Source organism: Anolis carolinensis, unplaced genomic scaffold, assembly GCF_035594765.1.
Source record: "Anolis carolinensis isolate JA03-04 unplaced genomic scaffold, rAnoCar3.1.pri scaffold_7, whole genome shotgun sequence".
Lineage (NCBI taxonomy): Eukaryota > Metazoa > Chordata > Lepidosauria > Squamata > Dactyloidae > Anolis > Anolis carolinensis.
In genome coordinates this window covers 10135973-10159254 of record NW_026943818.1, presented here as the reverse complement: position 1 = coordinate 10159254, position 23282 = coordinate 10135973, and the positions used below count along the sequence as shown (strand labels likewise).

The following is a 23282-nucleotide window of genomic DNA, read 5'->3' as shown; positions in this document are numbered from 1 at the left end:
CGATTCTAGTCCTGACTACAGTTGAGCCATCAAATTGCTTGATCCAGAGACTAGAACATGAAACAATGAAGTCAAATGATAAGAGATTTCACCTAAATGTTAAGAAGGATCTCTTGACCACAGAAGCTGTGGAATTCAATGCCTTGGATGGTGATGGATTCACCTTTTTTGGAGGTCTCTGGACGGGAATCCTAAGGGATGCTTTAGCTATATCACTGGTTCCCAACCATTTTTTGACCAGGGACCACTTTCCAACATTAATACCAAAAGGGTTACAAAGCAGTTTTTGGTAAACTTGTTGCAACGGTGTAGTAACAGGGAGACCGCGAACCATATTTTAGTTCTTGGAGACCACTGGTGGTCCATAGGCCATAGGTTGGGAACCACTGAGCTATAAGGCAGAGGGGTTGAACTAGATTTTTAAATAGAGGCTGGATGGCCATCTATTGGGAGTGCTTTGTTTGTTTGTTCCTGTTTGGCAGAAGGAAGTTGGACTGGATGTGAATAAGGATGTGAACGAGGCTCAGGAATGAGTCACTGCGTCGTGGGATATAAATCAAATACATTGAGTAAATAAATAAATAACACTACTGCCTTTATAGCTTTATCATACTTTGTCTTCTTTTGTTGTGTTGCTTTTTGCATATACAGTAGAGTCTCATTTATCCAAGCCTCGCTTATCCAAGCTTCTGGATTATCCAAGCCATTTTTGTAGTCAAGGTTTTCAATACACTGTGATATTTTGGTGCTAAATTCGTAAATACAGTAATTACAACATAACATTACTGCGTATTGAACTACTTTTTCTGTCAAATTGGTTGTATAACATGATGTTTTGGTGCTTAATTTGTAAAATCATAACCTAATTTGATGTTTAATAGGCTTTTCCTTAATCCCTCCTTATTATCCAAGATATTCCATGGCCATCTGTCGGGGGTGCTTTGAATGCGATTTCCTGCTTCTTGGCAGGGGGTTGGACTAGATGGCCCATGAGGTCTCTTCCAACTCTACTGTTCTATGATTCTATGATTCTATGATTCACTTATCCAAGCTTCTGCCGGCCCGTTTAGCTTGGATAAGTGAGACTCTACTGTACTGTAAGCTGCTATGAATCTTGAAAGGTGGAACAGCTATAGGCACACACATGATGTGATAAGACATGAAATATACTCCTACCTGGGCATTCAAATCGGCCAGAGTTGACCAAATCTTATTTCCAAGCCATTTGTCATCCTCAGGTTTCAACCCACTATGTGAAATTTATTTATTTAATGATGATGATGATGATGATGATGATAATAATAATAATAATAATGTTTGACTCCCTGGCTGGTGACCTGTGGGGTCCCTCAGTGTTCAATTCTGTCCCCCATGCTGTTTAACATTTACATTAAACTGCTGGGAGAGATCATCTGGAGTTTTGGAATTCAGTGTCCAATTTATGTGGGTGACAAAACTAACTCTATTACTCCTTTCCACCAAAAGCCAAGGATGCCATCCTGGTCCTGAATCAGTGCCTGTCATCAGTAATGGACTAGATAAGGGCTAACAAGTTGAAATTTAATCTAGACAACATAGAGGTACTCCTGGTCAGTCGTAAAGCCCTCCGGGGAGATAGAGCGGGTTAAAAATAAATTATTATTATTATTATTATTATTATTATTATTATTATTATTATTATTATTATTTTATTATGACACAGCAAACAAGATAGATATGCTGGATTTCATATCACAAAATTACAAGTCGAACACTTCCCAAGTGTCTTGGACTGTGTGATGTATTTCCGGATGATGCGTGCAGATCCCAGTAGGGTGGCCTTTTGTAGTTGGCAGATCGTAATTTTGTCAATGTCTATTGTTTCCAAATGCCGGCTGAGATCTTTTGGCACGGCACCCAATGTGCCCATCACCACCGGGACCACCTGCACTGGTTTCTGCCAAAGTCTTTGAAGTTCAATCTGGAGGTCCTGATAGCGGCTGAGTTTTTCCTGTTGTTTTTCGTCAATGCGACTGTCCCCTGGGATGGCAACATCAATGATCCAAACCTTTTTCTTTTCCACAACTGTGATGTCTGGCGTGTTGTGTTCCAGAACTTTGTCAGTCTGGATTCGGAAGTCCCACAGTATCTTTGCGTGCTCATTTTCCAATACTTTTGCTGGTTTGTGATCCCACCAGTTCTTTGCTGCTGGGAGGTGGGACTTGAGGCATAAGTTCCAATGGATCATTTGGGCCACAGAGTTGTGCCTCTGTTTGTAGTCTGTCTGTGCAGTTCTCTTACAGCAGCTGAGCATATGATCAATGATTTCGTCAGCTTCCTTGCACAGTCTGCATTTTGGATCATCAGTGGATTTTTCGATCTTGGCCTGAATGGCCTTTGTCCTGATGTCTTGCTCCTGGGCTGCAAGGATCAGGCCTTCTGTCTCCTTCTTCAGGGTCCCATTCGTGAGCCAGAGCCAGGTCTTCTCCTTATCAGCTTTCCCTTCCATTTTGTCAAGGAACTTTCCATGCAATGTTTTATTGTGCCAGCTGTTAGCTCTAGTTTGTAGTGCGGTTTTCTTGTGCTGGTTTTTTGTCTGCTGTGCTTTGAGGAGTTTCTGATTTTTGACTTCAATCAAAGCAGGTTCTTCACTTTGCTTTACATATTCTGCCAGGGCATGGTCTTCTTCTTTGACTGCTTGTTTGACTTGTAAGAGTCCTCTGCCCCCTGATCTTCTAGGCAGATATAGCCGGTCAACATCACTGCGAGGGTGCAGTGAGTGATGAATGGTCAAGAGTTTTCTTGTTTTTCTGTCCAAATTGTCCAGTTCCGCCTGTGTCCAATTTATAATGCCAGCAGTATATCTTATGACAGGTATGGCCCAGGTGTTTATGGCCTTGATGTTGTTGCCTCCATTGAGCTTGCTTTTGAGAATTTTTCTGACCCTTTGTGTGTATTCTTTGCTGACCACAGTTTTCACATGTTCATGCTTGATGTTGTCCAGCTGTAGTATGCCCAGATATTTATAGGCCTCTGGCTGGTGACACCTTATTGTTTGGCCATTGGGCATATTTATGCCCTCACTTTCAGTGATTATTATTATTATTATTATTATTATTATTATTATTATTATTATTATTATATCTTATGACAGGTATGGCCCAGGTGTTTATGGCCTTTATTATTATTATTATTATTATTATTATTATTATTATTATTATTATTATTATTATTATATTTATACCCCGCTTTATCTTTCCTGAAGGAGACTCAAAGCGGCCTAACATAAAAGCATCAGCATACAATTTAAAGTATATAAATATGCAAACATTAAAATAGAAGTAAATATAAACAGTGTTAAAAATTCACAGTGAAAATCCATTAAAACATATTGAAAGTTAAAAACCACAGCACACCCTGATTTCAAAAAATATACCAAGACACACACACACACAGAAGTAAAAAATAAAAAATAAATCTGATATATGTACGAGGGGTTGAAATACTTTGTTACGTGGAATTAAAACCAAACCTTCTAATTTTGCATGCTGGCTTTTAAATCTCTAATTAACATCTCAGACATAATTTTAAATCAGCTACACTGCAGTGTGTTCTCCATGCTTTATCTGGTGCAGATTGTTCCCCCCCCCTCTCTCTCAAAGTAAAGCCATTTAATACCCACAATTGTGAAAAAAACATTTGTTCATAATTATCCAGACATATAACTGGGACGCAACTGGTACAAGAGCAGCATGCGAAAAATGTATTTAAGGTCTATCATCCCAAAATGCTGCTAAAAGCTATTAACCAGTACGTGTTAATTGCCACGGCATTCATATTAATTTTCACTTCAGGCCCGACATTGTGGAATATTTCCCATGGTACGTTTTAAACAAAGTTTAATTTAAGGAACTGCTTCTATCAACACTTATGAAAATTAACAGCCAAGCAATTAGTACTCATGAATTATCCCTTCCCCGCCCCCCCCTTCCATAGCCTCATTGCTAACAAAGAAATTGCTGAGTTTTGTGTGTTTTGTTTTTAAGGTAAATGGACATTATATCTCAGAATCATCTCTTTTTTACTCCATTGCGATACTGTCTTTGGAATCAATCTGCAAACGCGTTCTTTCTCCGTTAGGTTTATTTTTCATTGATTGTTCAGATTTCTCGGCCACTCAGGGCGGTAAGCAACCAAAAAAGGAATGACAGGAATACAATGGAAATGTTGTTTTTCAAAATCGCAAACAACTAAAAGCCATCAAAACGGTAAATCACGGTCACTGTTAAAAAGACTGGGAATAGTAGTAAACACAGACATTGTGGGTCAGCTCCAAAAAGCACTGAAAGCTTGGAGACCATAGTTGGACAAGCCCAGAGTTAGTCATATTGACTTGGTTTTGGATTATTTATCGTGTCAGAAGCGAACCAAGCGTACAGTTGTAATGTACTTGAAAACATAAACAAAGTTAAAAACTTGGCATTATATCCCTTGACCAGAAGCTGGCCACTTGGAAGGTCCTCCATTGTGCATGTGGCAGGGTTCAGGTTGTATTGTAGTAAGTACTGTATATACTTGAGTATAAGCCTAGTTGTTCAGCCCTTTTTTTAAGACTGAAAAAGCCCCCCTCAGCTTATACTCGGGTGAGGGTCCCGGTTGGTTTGTATTTGGGTCAGCTTATACTCGAGAAGATATAGTACAGTTATTATTTGTCTTTATTATTATTGGTATTATTACATTTATTATTTTTCTCTATTATTGTTGCTACTATTACATTTATTTTACTCTATTTTTATTATTTATTTATTTATTTACAGCATTTATATTCCGCCCTTCTCACCCCGAAGGGGACTCAGGGCGGATCACATTACACATACAGGCAAACATTCAATGCCTTTTTAACACAGAACAAAGACAAACAAACATAGGCTTCGAGCGGGGCTCGAACTCATGACCTTCTGGTCAGAGTGATTCGTTGCAGTTAATTGCACTGGCTTGCTCTCCCGCCTGCGCCACAGCCCGGGCCTAAATTTATACATTTATAATACATGTATTATTTCACTCTGATATTATTATTATTATTGCATTTATTATTTTGCTATATTTATTATTACATGTATTATTTTCCTGTATTATTTATTATTTTATTGTATGACACAGCAAACAAGATAGATATGCTGGATTTCGTATCACAAAATCACAAGTCGAACACTTCCCAAGTGTCTAGGACTGTGTGATGTATTTTCGGATGATGTGTGCAGATCCCAGTAGGGTGGCCTTTTGCAGTTGACAGATTGTATTTCAATACGCAGTAATGTTATGTATTTACGAATTTAGCACCAAAATATCATGATGTATTGAAAACATTGACTACAAAAATGGCTTGGATAATCCAGAAACTTGGATAAGTGAGACTCTACTGTATTCAAAAACATTTAACTTACTGATGCCTCAAATAATGTAATTTTATTGGTATTTATTTTTATTTATGAAATTTACCACCCTCGGCTTATACTGGAGTCAATGTTTTCCCAGTTTTTTTGTGGTAAAATTAGGTGCCTCGGCTTATATTCAGGTCAGCTTATACTCGAGAATATACGGTAGTCTGTGGTTTGCTCTCCTTCACACTCGCCTGACGTGGACTCCACTTCATAGCCCCATTTCTTATGGTTGGCTCTGTATCTTGTGGTGCCAGAGAGCAGTCTGTTCAGCGTCTTCCAAGTCCCAGTCTTCTGTGTGCCCAGGAGGAAGTCTCTCATTTGGTATCAGCCATGGGTTGAGGTTCCGGTTTTTAGCCTGCCACTTTTGGACTCTTGCTTGCTGAGGTGTTGCTGTGAGCATCTCTGTAGATCTTAGAAAACTATTTCTTGATTTGAGGCTTCGGCGTGCTGATATCTGAACATAGGATGGGCCGGAGATGTCAATGCCTTGGTCCTTTCATTGCTGGCTGCTACTTCCCGGCGAATGTCTTGTGATGCAATGCCAGCTAAACAGTATTAATTTCTCCAGTGGTGTTGGGCGTAGACATCCTGTGATAATGCGGCCTGACTCATTAAGAGCCACATCCACTGTTTTAACGTGGTGAGATATATTCCACACTGGGCATGCATATTCAGAAGCAAAGTAGCAAAGCACAAGGGAAGATGTCTTCACTGTGTCTGGTTGTGATCCCCAGGTTGTACCGGTCAGCTTTGGTATGGTATTATTTCTAGTGCCCACTTTTTGCTTGATATTCAAGCAGTGCTTCTCTAAGTCAGAACACGGTCCAGGCTAACTCCCAAGTACTTTGATGTGCTGGAATGCTCCAGTGGGTTTTGGAGAGGAATGTATAGTTGAGGATATGTGTTATAAATAGCAACCTTCTACAATCCCCCTATACTAGTTACTAGCTGTGCCCGGCCACGCGTTGCTGTTGCGTTGTCTGGTGGTGTTCATGAGAAATGGTTGAGGTAGTGGTGGTATTGAATGTCTGTTGTATGGTTGTCTTTATGTTGAGTATGCATTTGGTTGTTTGTGTCCTGTGAAAGTGGTGAGGATAGAGGGGGTCTATGTCCCTGTGTAGTGTTGTATAGTATTTATACGTTGTCCATGTGTTGTGAATGCTTGGATTGTGTCCTGCTACATAGTAGAAAGAGTTGGGCTGGATGGTCCTTAGGGGTCTCTTCAAAATCTTGTGCCTGTCCCCTGGGCTGAGTAGGTTCCTAGGAGACCAAGTGGGCGGAACTTAGCCTTGTAACTGGCAGCAATTGGATAAAAACAATTATTCCTCTCCCTCTAATTAGGACTTTATTTTTCTTTTCTTTTTGTTGTATCAACCTAGAGCCGTGGATGATGGGTTGTATTGTCAAATTTCGAGGTTGGGGGGCCTGTAGTTTTGTTGTTTTGTCCGCTGCCCTGATGCCATCACTCTTTTATATATAGAGATGTATATAATTGAGATTGCTTACTATATGGTATGGATATTTTGGTATGCAATTTCCCCTTAACTCTATGTTGTTTGTTTGTGGGAGGAACTACAGACCATGTGACCAGATCTGAGACTCTTCAGACTGAGACTCCATTTTAGAATCCGTTTGAATCAGAAGTCAGTTTGAAGTCAGTTAGCGTACGAGTCAGTTTGCACCAGAAGTATAGTACATTGCATCAGTTGATGTATGGTCAGTTGAGTATAGTACAGTGAGTAGTTGACTTGAAGGTTGAGTTGCTCGTCTGAAGGCTGGCGGTTTGAATCCCTGAGACGGGGTGAGCTTCCATCTGTCAGCTCTAGCTTGTGAGTATATGAGAGAAGCTTCCCAGCAACACATCTGGGTGTCCCTTGGGCAACATCTCTGTAGACTGCCAATTCTCTCACACCGGAAGCGACTTGCAGGATGTTCATTGTATTTTATTGTATTTTATTCATTGTATTTTATTTTACTTTTACCCGCATTTATGGTTTAATGGGCTTTTATACTTAATGTAATGTATTGTTTGCATAATGTGATTTTACTGTGTTTTATTCATTGTAATATGTTTTAATTGTTGTGCAGTAGAGTCTCACTTATCCAACACTCGCTTATCCAACATTCTGGATTATCCAACACATTTTTGTAGTCAATGTTTTCAAAATATCGTGATATTTTAGTGCTGGATTCGTAAATACAGTAATTACTACATAGCATTACTGAGTACTGAACTACTTTTTCTGTCAAATTTGTTGTATGATGTTTTGGTGCTTAATTTGTAAAATCATAACCTAATTTGATGTTTAATAGGCTTTTCCTTAATCCCTCCTTATTATCCAACATATTAGCTTATCCAACATTCTGCTGGCCCGTTTATGTTGGAGAAGTGAGACTCTACTGTACAATTAAAATAGTGTATTATTATTATATTGTCTTACATTATAATATTACTATCAATATTATATGTTAATGCAATATATTGTATTATTAGTATAGCATAATATTATTGTATCTATCTATATATATAAAAGAGTAATGAAATTTCGGCCTAGGACAAGACAACAAAACTACACATCTCAGAAACACTAAACTTGGCAGCACAACCCCTCATCCATGCCTCTACGTTCATAAAACAAAAAGAAAAGAAAAATAAAGTCCTAATTAGAGGGAGAGGAATAATTATTTTTATCCAATTGCTGCCAGTTAGAAGGCTAAGCTCTCCCCACTTGGTTTATGTTGGATAAGTGAGACTCTACTGTACTTGTTTACTGTTTTCGGGCCGTTGTCCCGTGTTAGCAGCCCCGAATCCCTGCGGGGAGATGGTGGTGGGGTAGAAAAATAAAGTTACTTACTTACTTACTTCTGACATGATAAAAAACAAACTACAAATCCCAGGATCGCATAGCATTGAGCCCTAGCTATTCAAGTGTCATCAAACTGCATCAATTCTACAGTGTAGAGAGGCCCCCAAAGATGACTTCATGGTTTACGGTGTGTGCATTTTTACAAACAGGTTGAAATTCTTTTCCTTACATTTCCTCCTCTGTGTTGGTCAAGAAATTTGTTGACAGAATGAATTCTCTGATCCAAAAAGCATTTTGTGCATCAGGATGAAACTTCCCAATAGGAAAGCATTGGGCTCAGACTCGAAAAAGAGGATTTCAGGAGTCACCCCAGCCTCTGGAGTAAATACATAATTAAGTCGGGTTTTCTAAAAGCTTGCTTAATTAGCCCCCTCGGCCCCCCTTAATCGATTCCCCGATCTCTTCCCAATTAGGCCTCCGATTCCCAGGGGACCTGAGTGGCTTGGTTAATTATGCAAATCAGGAGCACACTATTCCCAGGAAAAGAGTTATGAATATTTGCGGGAAAAACACATCTCTTGGTGTGTTGGAGACAGAAAAAGACAATTGTCCTACATTTTTTAAAAACCCAAGAGCCCTGATAACGTTGAAAAGAGCCATTCAAGGGTTGGTTTCGATGTGAGCGCGGCCAAAACGCAACGTGATTCTCATTCATTCCTTCCCTTCTTCTCTATATAACATAACTAGCTGTGCCCGGCCACGCGTTGTCTGGTGGTGTTGGTGAGAAATTGTTGAGGTAGTGGTGGTATTCCTTCTACCATGCAGGAGGACACAATCCAAGCACTCCTGACAGATGGCCATCCAGCCTCTACATAATAATGATGATGATGAGGATGATGATGATAATAATAATAATAATAATAATAATAATAATAATAATAATAATAATACAAGCATAGAGCAACGCGTGGCCGGGCACAGCTAATAAGATTATAAATGGGTAATATAGCTGTGTGGAAGGGCCTTGAGTCTACACTGACATATAATCTAGTTAAAATCAGATAATCTGTATCTTATAGGCAGTGTGGAAGAGGCCTGAGGCCTAACTCTGCCTGTCCCCTGGGCTGAGTAGGTTGCTAGGAGACCAAGTGGGCGGAGCTTAGCCCTATAACTAGCAGCAATTGGATAAAAACAATTATTCCTCTCCCTCTAATTAGGACTTCATTTTTCTTTTCTTTTTGTTGTATCAACCTAGAGCCGTGGATGATGGGTTGTGTTGTCAAATTTCGAGGTTGGGGAGCCTGTAGTTTTGTTGTTTTGTCCGGTGCCCTGATTCCATCACTCTTTTATATATATAGATGCCAAATCAAAGCTCGTCCATATGTGATATCTGTGATGACGCCTCAACTGGGAATTGGTGCATTCCTACTTCTAATTTGGAAGAAAAGGCCCAACTGATCAAAATTGGCTTTCAAAGTTCCCATGTAGCAGCCAATGAGATTTCGAGAACCAGAAATCTCCTTTGCCTTTGTGCACATTGAGCCTTGAGTGAAATTCTAATCAGATGAGAAGGTTTCTCAGCCTTTGCACCACCAGACTTTTACTCCACTTTTTCCCCACTTTTTACTCCTTTTGTCAATGTGTTGTCCACCTACTTATTCTGGTGCAGTTATACCAGTCAACAGGACCTCAGCCCTTCCACGAGTGTTTTCTAATTTAACCAAGCTCTTATCAGTGCTTTGAGGAAAGAGGAAAATTTCTTCTACCTTCCTAGGAGCAAATGTACAACTCAAATGTCAGACTTAAGCCTGCAAACAAAGAATGAGGTGACAGGATTCAGCTTGTAACCCATTCGTTTCCAATGTCTGCCTTCCTTGGGTAGAGAGAGGCTTGAAATGGGAAAAATCAGATTCATGGAAAGTACAATATGTGGAGCAGCAAAGGAATGAACCAGCTCAGCAAAATAAGAAAAGAAGATTGACATCTGGGGGTTGGGGCAGGCATATGATTGTAACCCGCCCAAAAAATACCCCGATCCCTACGGATCATGATTCACGATAAAATCCATCTGGAAATCTGGATAGACGCTTACATCATTCATCATCCTAATGAATTTTGTGAAAGGATCCCAAAACCATCAGAAGTATTGTTGAATGCCTGAAATGTATTTGGATCGGAAAGCACAACAATAAAAACATCTGCTTTTGTATGATCATGCCTAACTTGCCATCAAATTTCTTTTTTAATTTTTATTGGTTTTCTTAAGATACAGCAATACATCAGTACCATCAGCACTCTTATATTTCACACTTATTCCATTGCATCAACTGTATATGTATATATATCTTGTGTATACCCTGTTTCCCCAAAAATAAGACATCCCCAGAAAATAAGACCTAGTAGAGGTTTTGCTGAAATGCTAAATATAAGGCCTCCCCCGAAAATAAGACCTAGCAAAGATTTTGTTTGGAAGCATTCCCATCGAACAGAACACCAGCGCATGCAGGATCAATAAATGCACGTACCATATACATGGAAATAATGGTAGTAACAAGAAATTATTGTTTCACAGTTTGTCTGGTTATGCTGGTTTGTGATGACAACTACTGCACAGTTTATAATAAATGTTCATTTTTTTTTGTTCAACAATAAATGTGAATTCTTCTTCATGGGAAAATAAGACATCCCCTGAAAATAAGACCTAGCACATCTTTGGGAGCAAAAATTAATATAAGACACTGTCTTATTTTCGGGGAAACACGGTATATATCTTGTATATATCCGAGCCACTTCCATTTACATTCACTTTCCAAAATACCATTTCTTCTTGTGGAGATAATTTCCCATCTACTTCTTTTAAACCCTTCTCAATAAATTTTCCCCAAACCTCGTCAAAGTCATTTTCCTTCCATACCCCTTTCCTAACTCTTAACCTACATGTCAACTTATCGTTTATTGCTAATTTCCACAGTTCTTTATACCATTCTTCTATTTGTATGTTTATTTTACCTTTCCAGTTCCTTGCTATCAACAACCTTGCTACCGTTAACATGTTGTTTATGGCATCCTTCTCTGTTTTTTTTTTCAATTTCTTGACATTAAATAATGACAACAATGCAATACTTGCACTTTTTCCCATCTTCATATCCATTATGGCTTCTATTTCACTAAATACCTTCCCCCAAAATTCATTTACATATTTACATTGCCACCACATATGTATATATGTACCCACCTCCTGGCAACCTCTCCAACAATTTTTTGTGGAATTTTTATTGATGTTTGCTATCTTTACTGGTGTTAAATACCATTTCCAAACCAATTTATAATAATTTTCTTTAACACGTATTGATAAGTTCCTTAAATGTCTTTGATTCCATAGCTGTATCCAATCCACTTCCCACCAGAAATATTGTTGAAGGCCTGAAATGTATTTGGACCGGAAAGCAAAACAATAAAAATATCTGCTTTTGTATGATTGTGCCTACCTTGCCATCAAATTTCGAATATTCGTTGAAGGGGTTGTTCAGCTGGAGAGGACACTGTTCCAGTCGGACCGACAGGATTGACGGCTTCGAGGCATTTGGGGGCCTTAATCTGAAGTTCTTCTTCTCAAAGAGGGTGCTCAGGTCCTCCGCTGATGAGAAAAGAAGAAGTAGTAGTAGTAAGTAAGTAAGTATCATCCTTTAATTGTAGTTCCCCAGAACTGGACAGGTACCAGGTCCCTTATATCCTCAGGCTCTAGCCAGCTTTGTATCCCACACATAACATAAGCAGCAAACATGCAAGATGTGAGGCTTGCGAGAGACACAAGGCTGGGGATAGATGCAACGGTGGGAGGCAGAGATTCATTCCATTATACTTGGATTTCAAGGAGCTCCCGGTGGTGCAATGGGTTAATCCTTGTGCTGGCAGGACAGCTGATCGAAAGGTTGGTGGTTTGAATCCGGTGAGCGGGGTGAGCTCCCGTCTGTCAGCTCCAGCTTCCCATGTGGCGACATGAGAGAAGCCTCTCACAGGATCATAAAACATCCGGGCATCCCTGGGCAACGTCCCAGCAGACGGCCAATTCTCTCTCACCAGAAGCAACCTGCAATTTCTCAAGCTGCTTCTGACATGAAAAAAACCTTGGATTTCAGGGTTGTTGTATGCTTTCCAGGCTGTATGGCCATGTTCCAGGCCCGGAAAACATACAACAACCCTGTGATCCCGGCCATGAAAGCCTTCGACAACACAAACCTTGGATTTCTCCCATTTCACAGATATTTGAAAATCCAAAACACTCGTGATCCCAGTCATTTCAGATAAGGGATATCCAACATACAGGTACAGTAGTGTCTCACTTATCCAACATTCGCTTATCCAACATTCTGGATTATCCAACGCAGAAGTCAGTGTTTTTGTAGTCAATGTTTTCAATATATTGTGATATTTTGGTGCTAAATTCGTAAATACAGTAATTACTACATAGCATTACTGCGTATTGAACTACTTTTTCTGTCAAATTTGTTGTATAACATGATGTTTTGATGCTTAATTTGTAAAATCATAACCAAATTTGATGTTTAATAGGCTTTTCCTTAATCTCTCCTTATTATCCAACATATTCGCTTATCCAACATTCTGCCGGCCCGTTTATGTTTTATAGAGTCTAATTAGAGTTTTAATTGATGTGGTACTGTTTTATTGTTTATTAATATGTCATTGTTTTATTGAATGTATTTTGGGCAATGTAATTTGCCAACTGTTGTAAGCCGCCCTGAGTCCCTCCGGGTGAGAAGGGCGGGGTAAAAATGATGTAAATAAATAAAAATAAATACAGTAGAGTCTCACTTATCCAACACTCACTTATCCAATGTTCTGGATTATCCAACGCATTTTTGTAGTCAATGTTTTCAATACACTGTTATATTTTGGTGCTAAATTCGTAAATACAGTAATTACTACATAGCATTAATCTCCAATGAACTACTTTTTTTGTCAAATTTGTTGTATAACATGATGTTTAGGTGCTTAATTTGTAAAATCATAACCTATTTTGATGTTCAATAGGCTTTTTTCTTAATCTCTCCTTATTATCCAACATATTCGCTTATCTAACGTTCTGCCGGCCCGTTTATGCTGGATAAGTGAGACTCTACTGTAAGTGAGACTCTACTGTAATTTTTTCTCTTTTCCTTTATTCCAATCAATCTCAGGTCCGCTCAAGATTTCCATTCAGTAACGTGATTCCTCCCAAACAGATGCTACAGTAATCTACAGAGAAGAATTCCAGGATTCTGCGTCCGTACCAATGCCTCCCCAGTGCTTCCCAAGGAACTGAGCCGCATATTGAATTGCTTACTGCTCATACTCCAGCCAAGGAAAATTGCAGACCCAGGACTCTGGGGGAGGGCTTGGCCCCAAGAAATAACTCCACAAAGTACCACAAAAACCTAATTGCAAATGAAATTTGGGTGTGGGCAAATAGGCTTTCAAATGAGCATAATAGCTGGCCAAAAGCCTGTTGTCTGCAAGGAATATGCAGCAGCGTTATCAAAAAGAGAGCGTTATCATTGTCTGCGGAGTTTGCCCACATCTCTGGGGTATCACTTTCCCAGTATCCGCACCTGGGCGTCCTCCATCTCAATATACAGCCAAAGCCACGACTTAGGGGTGGTTTGACAAGTTTTTAATTCCGTCGTTTAGCAAACGGAGCCCGCCCGCCCCCCACCTCGGCACGACATCCGCTCTGGAAGTCCCCGCTCAATCTGCCTCGGCAGCAGTTCCAATCCTCCGGAGGGGCGGCGTGTAAATCTTTGGGACGTGCACCAATCCAGGCGGTGTGAGTCGGGGAGCAGAGAGGGAGCCAGGGCGGGCAGCTCGGATGCTGATCTGCCAAGGGTGATTGATGGAGAGCAGGGAGCGCCGGCTCCTGGAGCAGATGCGGCGCAAACCCCACCCAGAAAAGAGAGCTGCGCTAATGGGCCCAAACTCGACAGGTCCTGGGCTGCGTTCATCCATCCTCATTCCTCCCCCCGGTTTTTGAGATATAAGCCGATGGGTGTTTTTGTTAATTAGCTAAAACAAACCTCCGCCTCTCGTATATCATTGCTTTCTTTCTGTTCTGGTGCAAATATAATGATTCTAAGCCTTGCTCAGAGGGGTTAAGTTGTGCCAAAAGGTGCATCTCCACCCTAAAATGAATACACCATGACACCACTTTTAACTGCCATGGGAACCCGGGGTTATGGTTTTACATCAGGCATGGGCAAACTTTGGCCCTCCAGGTGTTTTGGACTTTAACTCCCACCATTCCTAACAGCCAGTTTCCTAATAGACCAGTTTTACGTGGTTCTTAGCCAAACAGTGCCAAAACGACGACTACGAGAACTCCGTAGCCTTGAGCCGTGAAAGTGGCGTCAAACTTGGAATCCTCAGACGTTGTTTGGTAAGACACCAGCAGAGAAGGCTCAAGATCTTGTAAAACTACAGTTCCCATCTATATATATAAAAGAGTGATGGAATCCCAGCGACCAACAAAACAACAAAACTAAACACCCCACAACCTAGAAAATTGACAGCACAACCCCTCATCCACGCCTCTAGGTTGATACAACAAAAAGAAAAGAAAAATAAAGTCCTAATTAGAGGTATAGGTACTGCTCCGGCGGGAAGGTAACGGCGCTCCATACAGTCATGCCACATGACCTTGGAGGAGTCTATGGACAACGCCGGCTCTTTGACTTAGAAATGGAGATGAGCACCAACCCCCAGAGTCAGACACGACTGGACTTAATGAGGTCAAATAGCATTAATTCAAGGCCCTCTTGGGAGTTTTGCTTGTCACTCTCTAAATCAGTGGTTCCCAACCTTTTTTGCCCAGCGACCACTCTCCAACGTTATTACCAAAAGGGTTACAAATCAGTTTTTGGTCAACTTCAGATTCAATTTGGTTATTTGGGGTGCCGATTCAGAAAACTGCATTGGATAGACCACATCAACTCTAGTTTCTGATACAAAACATATGCCATGCAGTAGTCGCTATCTGCTCGCCCACAGAAAACTATATTTAACAATCTAGAGCTGATGTGGTCTATCCAGTACAATTTTCTGAATCAGCACTCCAAATAACCCCAGGAACAGGCCTAAAAACAAAGAACCAAGAATTTTTTTTTAAATTGGGGTGTATTATTATCCGCAGTAGGAACAATAAGGCAGTGGACCACATTTTAGTTCTTGCGGACCACTGGTGGTCCATAAACCACAGGTTGGGAACCACTGCTCTAAAAGGCTCAGCTTGGAGTTTTTTCCAACTATGATTCTATGAACGATCAAGATGGAAAGCATTCAAGATGCAATGGATGGTGATAGAGTCCCATCTTCAGACTTTTTTCTATGATTCTTTGATTGACAGTGGTCAACTCTACCTTGGTGACCAAGTATGATGTAACTTAACTTCCAGCATTTGCATCCGCTGCACATGTTAGATGGGACATGCTTTTAAATTCCCAAGATTTTGACTGTCGCCTCACAGTGGCAAGGTTTCTGAATGAAGTCTGCAAACTGAATGTATGACAAACGCGAAGTTTTTCTATTCCGTATTTTACACTGTCTTGATATATATCCCAATAAAGGCTTATTGGATTGGATTGAATTGAGATGGGACCTGCTGTCCTAAAAATCTTGAGCTCATCAGGTTGGGGGATGATGGTTTGGCAAAACTGCCTTTGCTGAACATAGCATTTATTGGATTTTCTTAGTGGGTCTGTAGATAGTTTGTAGATTGTGTTTCTTCATCAGCTTCCCTATGTGGTCAGTGGTTCCCATGATGTATGGTAAGAACATATTGGTTGGGTTAGACTCACATCTTCAAAGCCTGGCTGCTTCCTGCTTGGGGGAATCCTTTATTGGGAGGTGTTAGCTGGCCCTGATTGTTTCCTGTCTGGAATTCCCCTGATTTTTAGCGTTTTTCTATAACTACTGTCCTGATTTTAGAGTTTTTTTTAATACTGCAGCCAGGCTTTGAAGCTGCAAGGCTATTCAATGCTAATTAAGCTGGCCAATTGCCACATTCACACTTGCCTCCAATAGACAAAGAGTTATTTCTCCCACGCTGGACATTCCACAGATATATAAACCCCATTTGTCTAGTTTCTGACAAACCTCACAACCTCTGAGGATGCCTGCCATAGATGTGGGCAAAATGTCAGGAGAGAATGCTTCTGGAACACTCAAATGTCTGGAAAACTCACAACAACCCAGTGATTCCAGACATTAAAAATGTTTATGGTGATTTTCAAGGAAACTTGTTTTGATGGATCTCATATTCTTTCTGCAGAAACTTAGGGAGATATTGTCTGCAAAAAGACTGCCCAGAAATCAAAGTTTTTGGGGTCTCTGAGCTGAGCACATCTGCCCCGACTCCATGTTACATGACATTTTTACAAACCAATAATGTTTGAAACAAAACAGCTTCAAGCCAAAGCCAGATAATCATAACAAGTGCATGTATTAATACCTGAACAGGACGTATTTCTCTCCTTCCATTGCACGTTCTTGCATTTTATTTGATTTTGCCTCTCTTTTCGTAGCCGTTCGAGTCTCTGAGCTTAAGATGGGGGTTGGAGGGGAAAAGGCAGAAGAAATATTACAACGATAAGTTTGTCAATGAAAGTTTACTATAAACAAAAGACATAATTAACTACCTTTCTATGAATAAAGATGCTTTACGCTGTGCATGTAGGTTGGGGGGAAAAGTCATAAAATTTTAAAGTTGGCACCCCTGAAAAGCAAATACCAACAAAAACATGAAAATGTTCTTGATTTATAATTGAAATTAGAGGATATAAAACATTAATAGAGATCATAAAGATAGTATTAACATGGAAGAGAATAATAAAATGTGAAAACTTCTGTGATTAATATGACATTTCATTATATAAATCATTAATAACGGTCTTAAAGGAATTTTAATGCACAAATGAACTGAAGTGAATATTACATTACAGGAATAAAATTACTGTTATGAATTACTCTCCCCGTTTCAAAAATTAAAGATAAATGAACTCAGACTAGACTATTAAAGTTTTAAATATAAAATCCTTTCTCTAAAAAAAAATCGGGAAAATTATAAAATGTCAACGCGATATAAATTAGCATAGCTTTTTCTTCAGTATGCTGAAACAGTTTATAGGTAGTAAAAATAAATGATTTGTATCTTCACAACATTAGTCAAATCTTAAAAAATGAATATCATTTCGCCTTTGCATATTTTTTTTGACTTCACGTCCAAAACACAGGACACGCTCAAATAGGTGAAATATCAATGCCAGGGAAAGCAAAGTCTTTCCTGCTGCCGCAAATTCCTCTGACGTTTTAAATGTCAGGTTGATTTTTTTTAATTCCCCAAAATGTCAATTTAAGAGAAGTTTGTGAAAAAATAAAAATGGGCATCTGTGAAAATATAGTGGCATTTAGGAAACAGTTACGGAAGATCCATCGTTGATTTTCGTTTGTTTTCTTGAGATAAAGAAATATGACTGACCGACCAAGTGAGCAGAATTTTAATGCAACCCCTGAACATGCTTACCAAGAAACAAAACCATCTTGGCCCAAATAAGTGAGAGTTATGATAAAGTAAAGCTGCCTGGGATTAAGCTGTTGGGTCTTTCAAGGTTTTGTGCTTCTGCTCAGAGCCAGAGTCTATTGGCACAAAGAAACAAGGAGCAGAGATAATGGGAGACTTACTTTGGCTCAGGTACTTTTCACTGAAGTGTAGAACCAAGTAGGGATTATATGATTGCTTTTGAAATTCTAAATCAAATGTCTTAAGGTAAGTACTTTGAGGGTATGAATCCTATTCTTCGGTGACATTAGCTGAAAGGCTATAAAAATGCAATAGCAGCTTGTGATATTGTAGACCTTTTGGTTATTTTATTTATTAGATGAAGTACAGTTATGTATGTACTGTATTGGAAGGTAAGGATCAGTTGGAAGAATACTACTACTACTACTACTACTAATAATAATAATAATAGCAGTATATATATCTGGCATTGCCTGAGTATCGTTTGGATTATTGCTCACCTACTTTCTCCCTTCTCCAGCTCTGAGAGGACATACTTTCTTCTTTGTCCAGCTCTGAGGGACTACTTTCTCTCTTCTCCAGTTTTAAGAGAACCTACTTTCTCCCTTCTCCAGCTCTGAGAAGACCTACTTTCTAACTTTGTCCAGCTCTGAGGGCCTACTTTCTTCCTTCTCCAGCTCTGAGAGGACCTACTTCCTCCCTTCTCCAGCTCTGAGAGCCTATTTTCTCCTTTCTCCAGCTCTGAGAGGACCTACTTTCTCTCTCCTCCAGTTCTCAGAGGACCTACATTCTCCCTTCTCCAGGTCTGAGGATCCACGTTCTCCCTTCTCCAGCTCTGAGAGGACCTACTTTCTACCTTCTCCAGCTCTGAGAGCATCTACTTTTTCCTTTCTCCAGCCTCACTTTCTCCCTTTTCTAGCTCTGAGAAGGCCTATCTCACAATGTCTGTATGGTGAAATATTGGCAATGGTGGGCAGGCTCTCTTTGTGGCTCTTTCCTGCCTTCCTCCTTTCCCCTTATACACATGTCACCTTTCTTTCCCAGCGACATCACAGAGGGTGACTTCACCTAGCAGCAGCATTTGTGGCACAAAAGGACAGATAGAAAAACATATATACATACGTTGACTTTTATTTATATAGATTTATATCCCAGTTTTATATCTTGACTGAGACACAAAGAATGGGATGCTGGAAATGAAAGCCGATGGGTGGAATGTCTTGGGGATTCTGACAGCGTTAGTCTATAACAATTGACTAGGAAGAGAGTAAGGAGAGCAAAAAAGTTGCCCTTTAGTGAAGTTACAGAATGACCAGCAGTAGGTTACGTTTTCTGTTTTTAACAAAGAGACTCACTTGTTAATCCTAATATGCTTTCAAAGATGGGCAGGCCATTTTGAGTCATTTCTTCTATTTTCAAAAGTATACAAAAATCACATGAGTCCCTAATGCATTGCTCAAGTAACAAGTAATGCCTAATCCCTTGCTTTAAACATCATGTTCCATGCCCTGCTCCTAATAATAATAGGAATAATCGTCGCCTGCATAAATGGTAAGTACTATTATTATTATTATTGCTCTCGTATCTCAAGCAACAGGACTAAGTTGGCATTGTTCCTGACGCAACCCGCTTTTGTTCTGTGCAGCGGGAGAAGCCAATTTCCGAGAAGGCAGTGCCAACCTACAGATTGTAGTCTTTGTGCGTAATTACAGCAAACTGCGAGGCTGCGAGAGAGAACATTTCCCTGATCAGCTGTCATGGCAGCTTGGGGTTCCACCCTCCAACTCCCCCAACCTAAAATATTGATTTCTCCAGATATATTTTTAAAACGCTGTGCTGCTAACTTCAGCCAAACATATTTCTGAGCTCTAGGTGGTGTTCTGTTACTTCCCAAAAGCAAGCATTTAGATCTCCCTGCTGCTTAGCAGCAAACCAGGGCTTCTGTTGACATCCCTGGAACAACTCCCATCCTTCCAGAAATGATGAACAATCCCTTATTTATTTTGTAGAAAGTTAATAAGATGGAGGAGGTGGGATCCACAACTGTTTTTGTCTCTAAAATTGGAACTATTGGACTAAAAGGTGGAGGAGAAATATGTCCCTCTATCCTCAGAAGACAAGAGCTGAGATGCTTATTGGGACCAACCTACAGAGAAGGTAGACGTCTTGCCTCTAGATCAAGTTCAGAACACTCAACTATCTTGCATCATATTATTATTATTATTATTATTATTATTATTATTATTATTATTATTATTATTAGCGACATTTTTATCCCACCTTTCTCACCCTGAAGGGGACTCAGGGTGGCTTACAAATTATATGTACATACAATAAATCTTTTTATTAGCATAGCACACTATAAGCCTTCTATATTACTATATTGTACTATACCACTATATTGCAATATTTTTAGTAATATTACATGCAATATACGATATACAATTATAATAGTGTATTATTATTATTATACTTATATTATTTATATTATTATTCATATATTATTTTGATCCACAAATCCCATGATCCTGATCAATGGCTGGTGTGGAGTGATGGGTTTTGTAGTCTCAAGCATCTGGGTGAAATATCTGCACCAATGTGTTCTTGCTTGCATCTTAGAATAGAACACTGGGAAGAAAAGGTAATAAATAATAATAATAATAATAATAATAATAATAATAATAATAACTTTATTTTTATACCCCGCCTCTATCTCCCCAAAGGGGACTCAATACGATAATATCTCACTCAGAAGGAGTTGTGGGCCTGTGCCATATCACCTTTTGCTCCTGAGTGAAATCAAGGTACCATAACATGAAGTGAAAGGTGGTCATCATCATCATCATCTACATAAAAGGCAAAGTATTTATGTTTGTCTGTCTGTACCACAAATACTGGCACTACGGGAAGTGACCCTTCTCAGAGCTGGAGATGGGAGAAAGTAATCCTTCTCAGAGATGGAGATGGGAGAAAATAGTCCTTAGAGCTGGAGAAGGGAGAAAATAGACCTTCTCAGAGATGTAAAAGAGAGAAAGTAGTCTTCAGAGCTGGAGAAGGGAGAAAGTAGGCCTTCTCAGAGCTGAGGAAAGGAGAAAGTAGACTTTCTCAGAGCTGAGGAAGGGAGAAAGTAGGCTTTCTCAGAGAAGAAGGCAGAAAATAGATTTTTCTCAGAGGAGAAGGGTGAAAGTAGACCTTCTCATAGACGAAGAAGGGAGAAAGTAGTCCTTCTCGGGGATAGAGAAGGGAGAAAGTAGACCTTCTCAGAGATGGATAAGACAGAAAGTAGTCCTTCTTAGAGCTGGAGAAGGGAGAAAGTAGACCTTTTCAGAGACGGAGAAGAAAGTAGTAGTAGTAGCAGTAATAATAATAATAATAATAATAATAATAATAATAATAATAATTTTATTTTTATACCCCGCCTCCAACTCCCTGCAGGGACTCGGGGCGGTTAACATGGGGCCAAGCCCAGATAATCACAATAAAACAGTATGAAATACATACAGAACAAAACAAGTAGGTCTTCCCAGTGCTGGAAAGGGGAGAAAGTAGGCCTCCTTAGAGCTGGAAAAGGGAGAAAGTAGCTAATCTTAGAGCTGGAGAAGGGAGAAAGTAAGCGGACAGCGGTTCCAGTGATACCCAGGCAATGCCAGGTATATATGTAAGTGTGCCATTAAAACCAGAGCAGTCCAAAATATATGCACTGATGTTGATGCTATCTGCTGTCAAGTCAACTTCAGTCTACGGAAACCGTATGTAGGAGAAACGTCCAAGAGTCTTAGCTATTGTCAGCCCTGCTTCAGGCTTGGGCTATAGATAGGAAGACTCTAAAAACCTGACTTTTAAAAAGGTATTACTGCCTTTCTCAAAACACAAGCAAAGTCACTCCCTCCCAGAAAAAAGGAATGACCACACATCCAGATTAAGCAATAAGATATTAAATATCTGGGTTGAACAGTGATCAGCTTGTTCAAGTGTAATGCAATCACATGAGAAACAGCCTTCTAATGTTTAGTAGTATTCTTGAACAGGTAACAACATCTGGACATTGTCAGTCTACACATATGCTCTGTGACCTACTGTCTTTCGCTAACATCAATTCAGATTTTAACCAGTTAATTGAATAATTGGGTACTTCCTTCAAAGCACTGATGACCTTCATTAATGCCAAGAATGGAGACTGGGATGTGGAGCTAAACAATAGATGATAATCATCATAAAGAATATTTTTAAGCTCTAAAGCCCCAATCACATTGTATTCAAAAACAAACAGTGTACACTCAATAAATCAATAATTTATTCAGTGTTCAACAATAGATTTAATGCATCTACTTAGGACTATTACGAGATGTCAGACTCAAAGAATCACAGCTAAAGCGGTTCAGTTTTGTTCAATACAACAGCCCAAATGTTGCAAACAATAATCAAATACTAAACTCCGACATTATCTACTCACCTGTGTTGGATCGCCTTCGGATGCCAAAGTCCCAACTTGAGGTAATATCAACCGACTGAGAGTAAACGTAACCCTGAGACTCTCCGTTGTTGGCCTGCGTATCTGAGCTGCTCTCCCCATTGGACGAAGTGGGGTGGAATTTCTCCAGGTCAACGTCATGGTCAATCAGGACCATTTCGCACATCCCAGTGTCATCGCTGGTCACGTGCGACTGCCGGATATGAGCCAGGATAATGGTCGGGTTGTCCAAGAAAGCCATCGTGTCCAAGGTTCTGTGGCCTTCCCCCTACTATCTTCTTTGATCCATGCTGAACCACAAACTTATCTACCTAGAAAACATAGATGGGTGCTTTAATACACTTAGTTGCTACTGTAGATACTCAATGCTGCCTGAGTGTTATTGGGGACCCAGTCCACCCACATTCTCCTTTCTCTCAGAATGTCTACTTACTCCCTTCTCCAGCTCTCTGAGGGCCTACTTCACAATGTTTACGTGGCAACTTGGCTCTTTCCTTCCTTTCTCTCTTCCCTCATACACATTTCCCCAAGAGGACCTACTTTCTCCCTTCTCCAGCTCTGAGAAGACCTACATTCTTCCTTCTCTATCTCTGAGAACCTACTTTCTCCCTTCTCTGGCTTTGAGAGGGCCTACCTCACAATGTCTCCATGGCAACTTGGCTCTTTCCTTCCTTTCTCTCTTCCCTCGTACACATATCCCCAAGAGGACCTACTTTCTCCCTTCTCCAGCTCTGAGAAGACCTACATTCCTCCTTCTCTATCTCTGAGAACCTACTTTCTCCCTTCTCTGGCTCTGAGAGGGCCTACCTCACAATGTCTCTGTGGTAACTTGGCTCTTTCCTTCCTTTCTCCCTTCCCTCATCCCTTTCTTTCCCTGAGAGGACCTACTTTCTCCCTTCTCCAGCTCTGAAAAGACCTACATTCTCCTCCTCTACCTCTGAAGACCTACTTTCTCTCTTCTCTGGCTCTGAGGGCCTATTTTCTCCCTTCTCCAGTTCTGAGGGCTTACTTTCTCC

The 23282-nt window shown here is 40.0% G+C and overlaps 1 protein-coding gene across 5 annotated transcripts in view; it reads right to left on the bottom strand.

The window, feature by feature from the left end:
- The window catches only part of mapkap1 (MAPK associated protein 1), a 199787-nt gene that overhangs the window by 164479 nt on the left and 12026 nt on the right, over positions 1-23282 (bottom strand). For all 5 annotated transcript variants that reach the window (XM_062960435.1, XM_062960432.1, XM_062960431.1 and 2 more), the window contains 3 exons: positions 22249-22577; positions 16728-16817; positions 11716-11864 (listed from right to left, as the gene is read on the bottom strand). In XM_062960435.1, the coding sequence (XP_062816505.1) occupies positions 11716-11864; positions 16728-16817; positions 22249-22507 (498 nt within the window). In that variant the 5' untranslated portion in view covers positions 22508-22577. The remainder of the gene's footprint in view (positions 1-11715; positions 11865-16727; positions 16818-22248; positions 22578-23282) is intronic.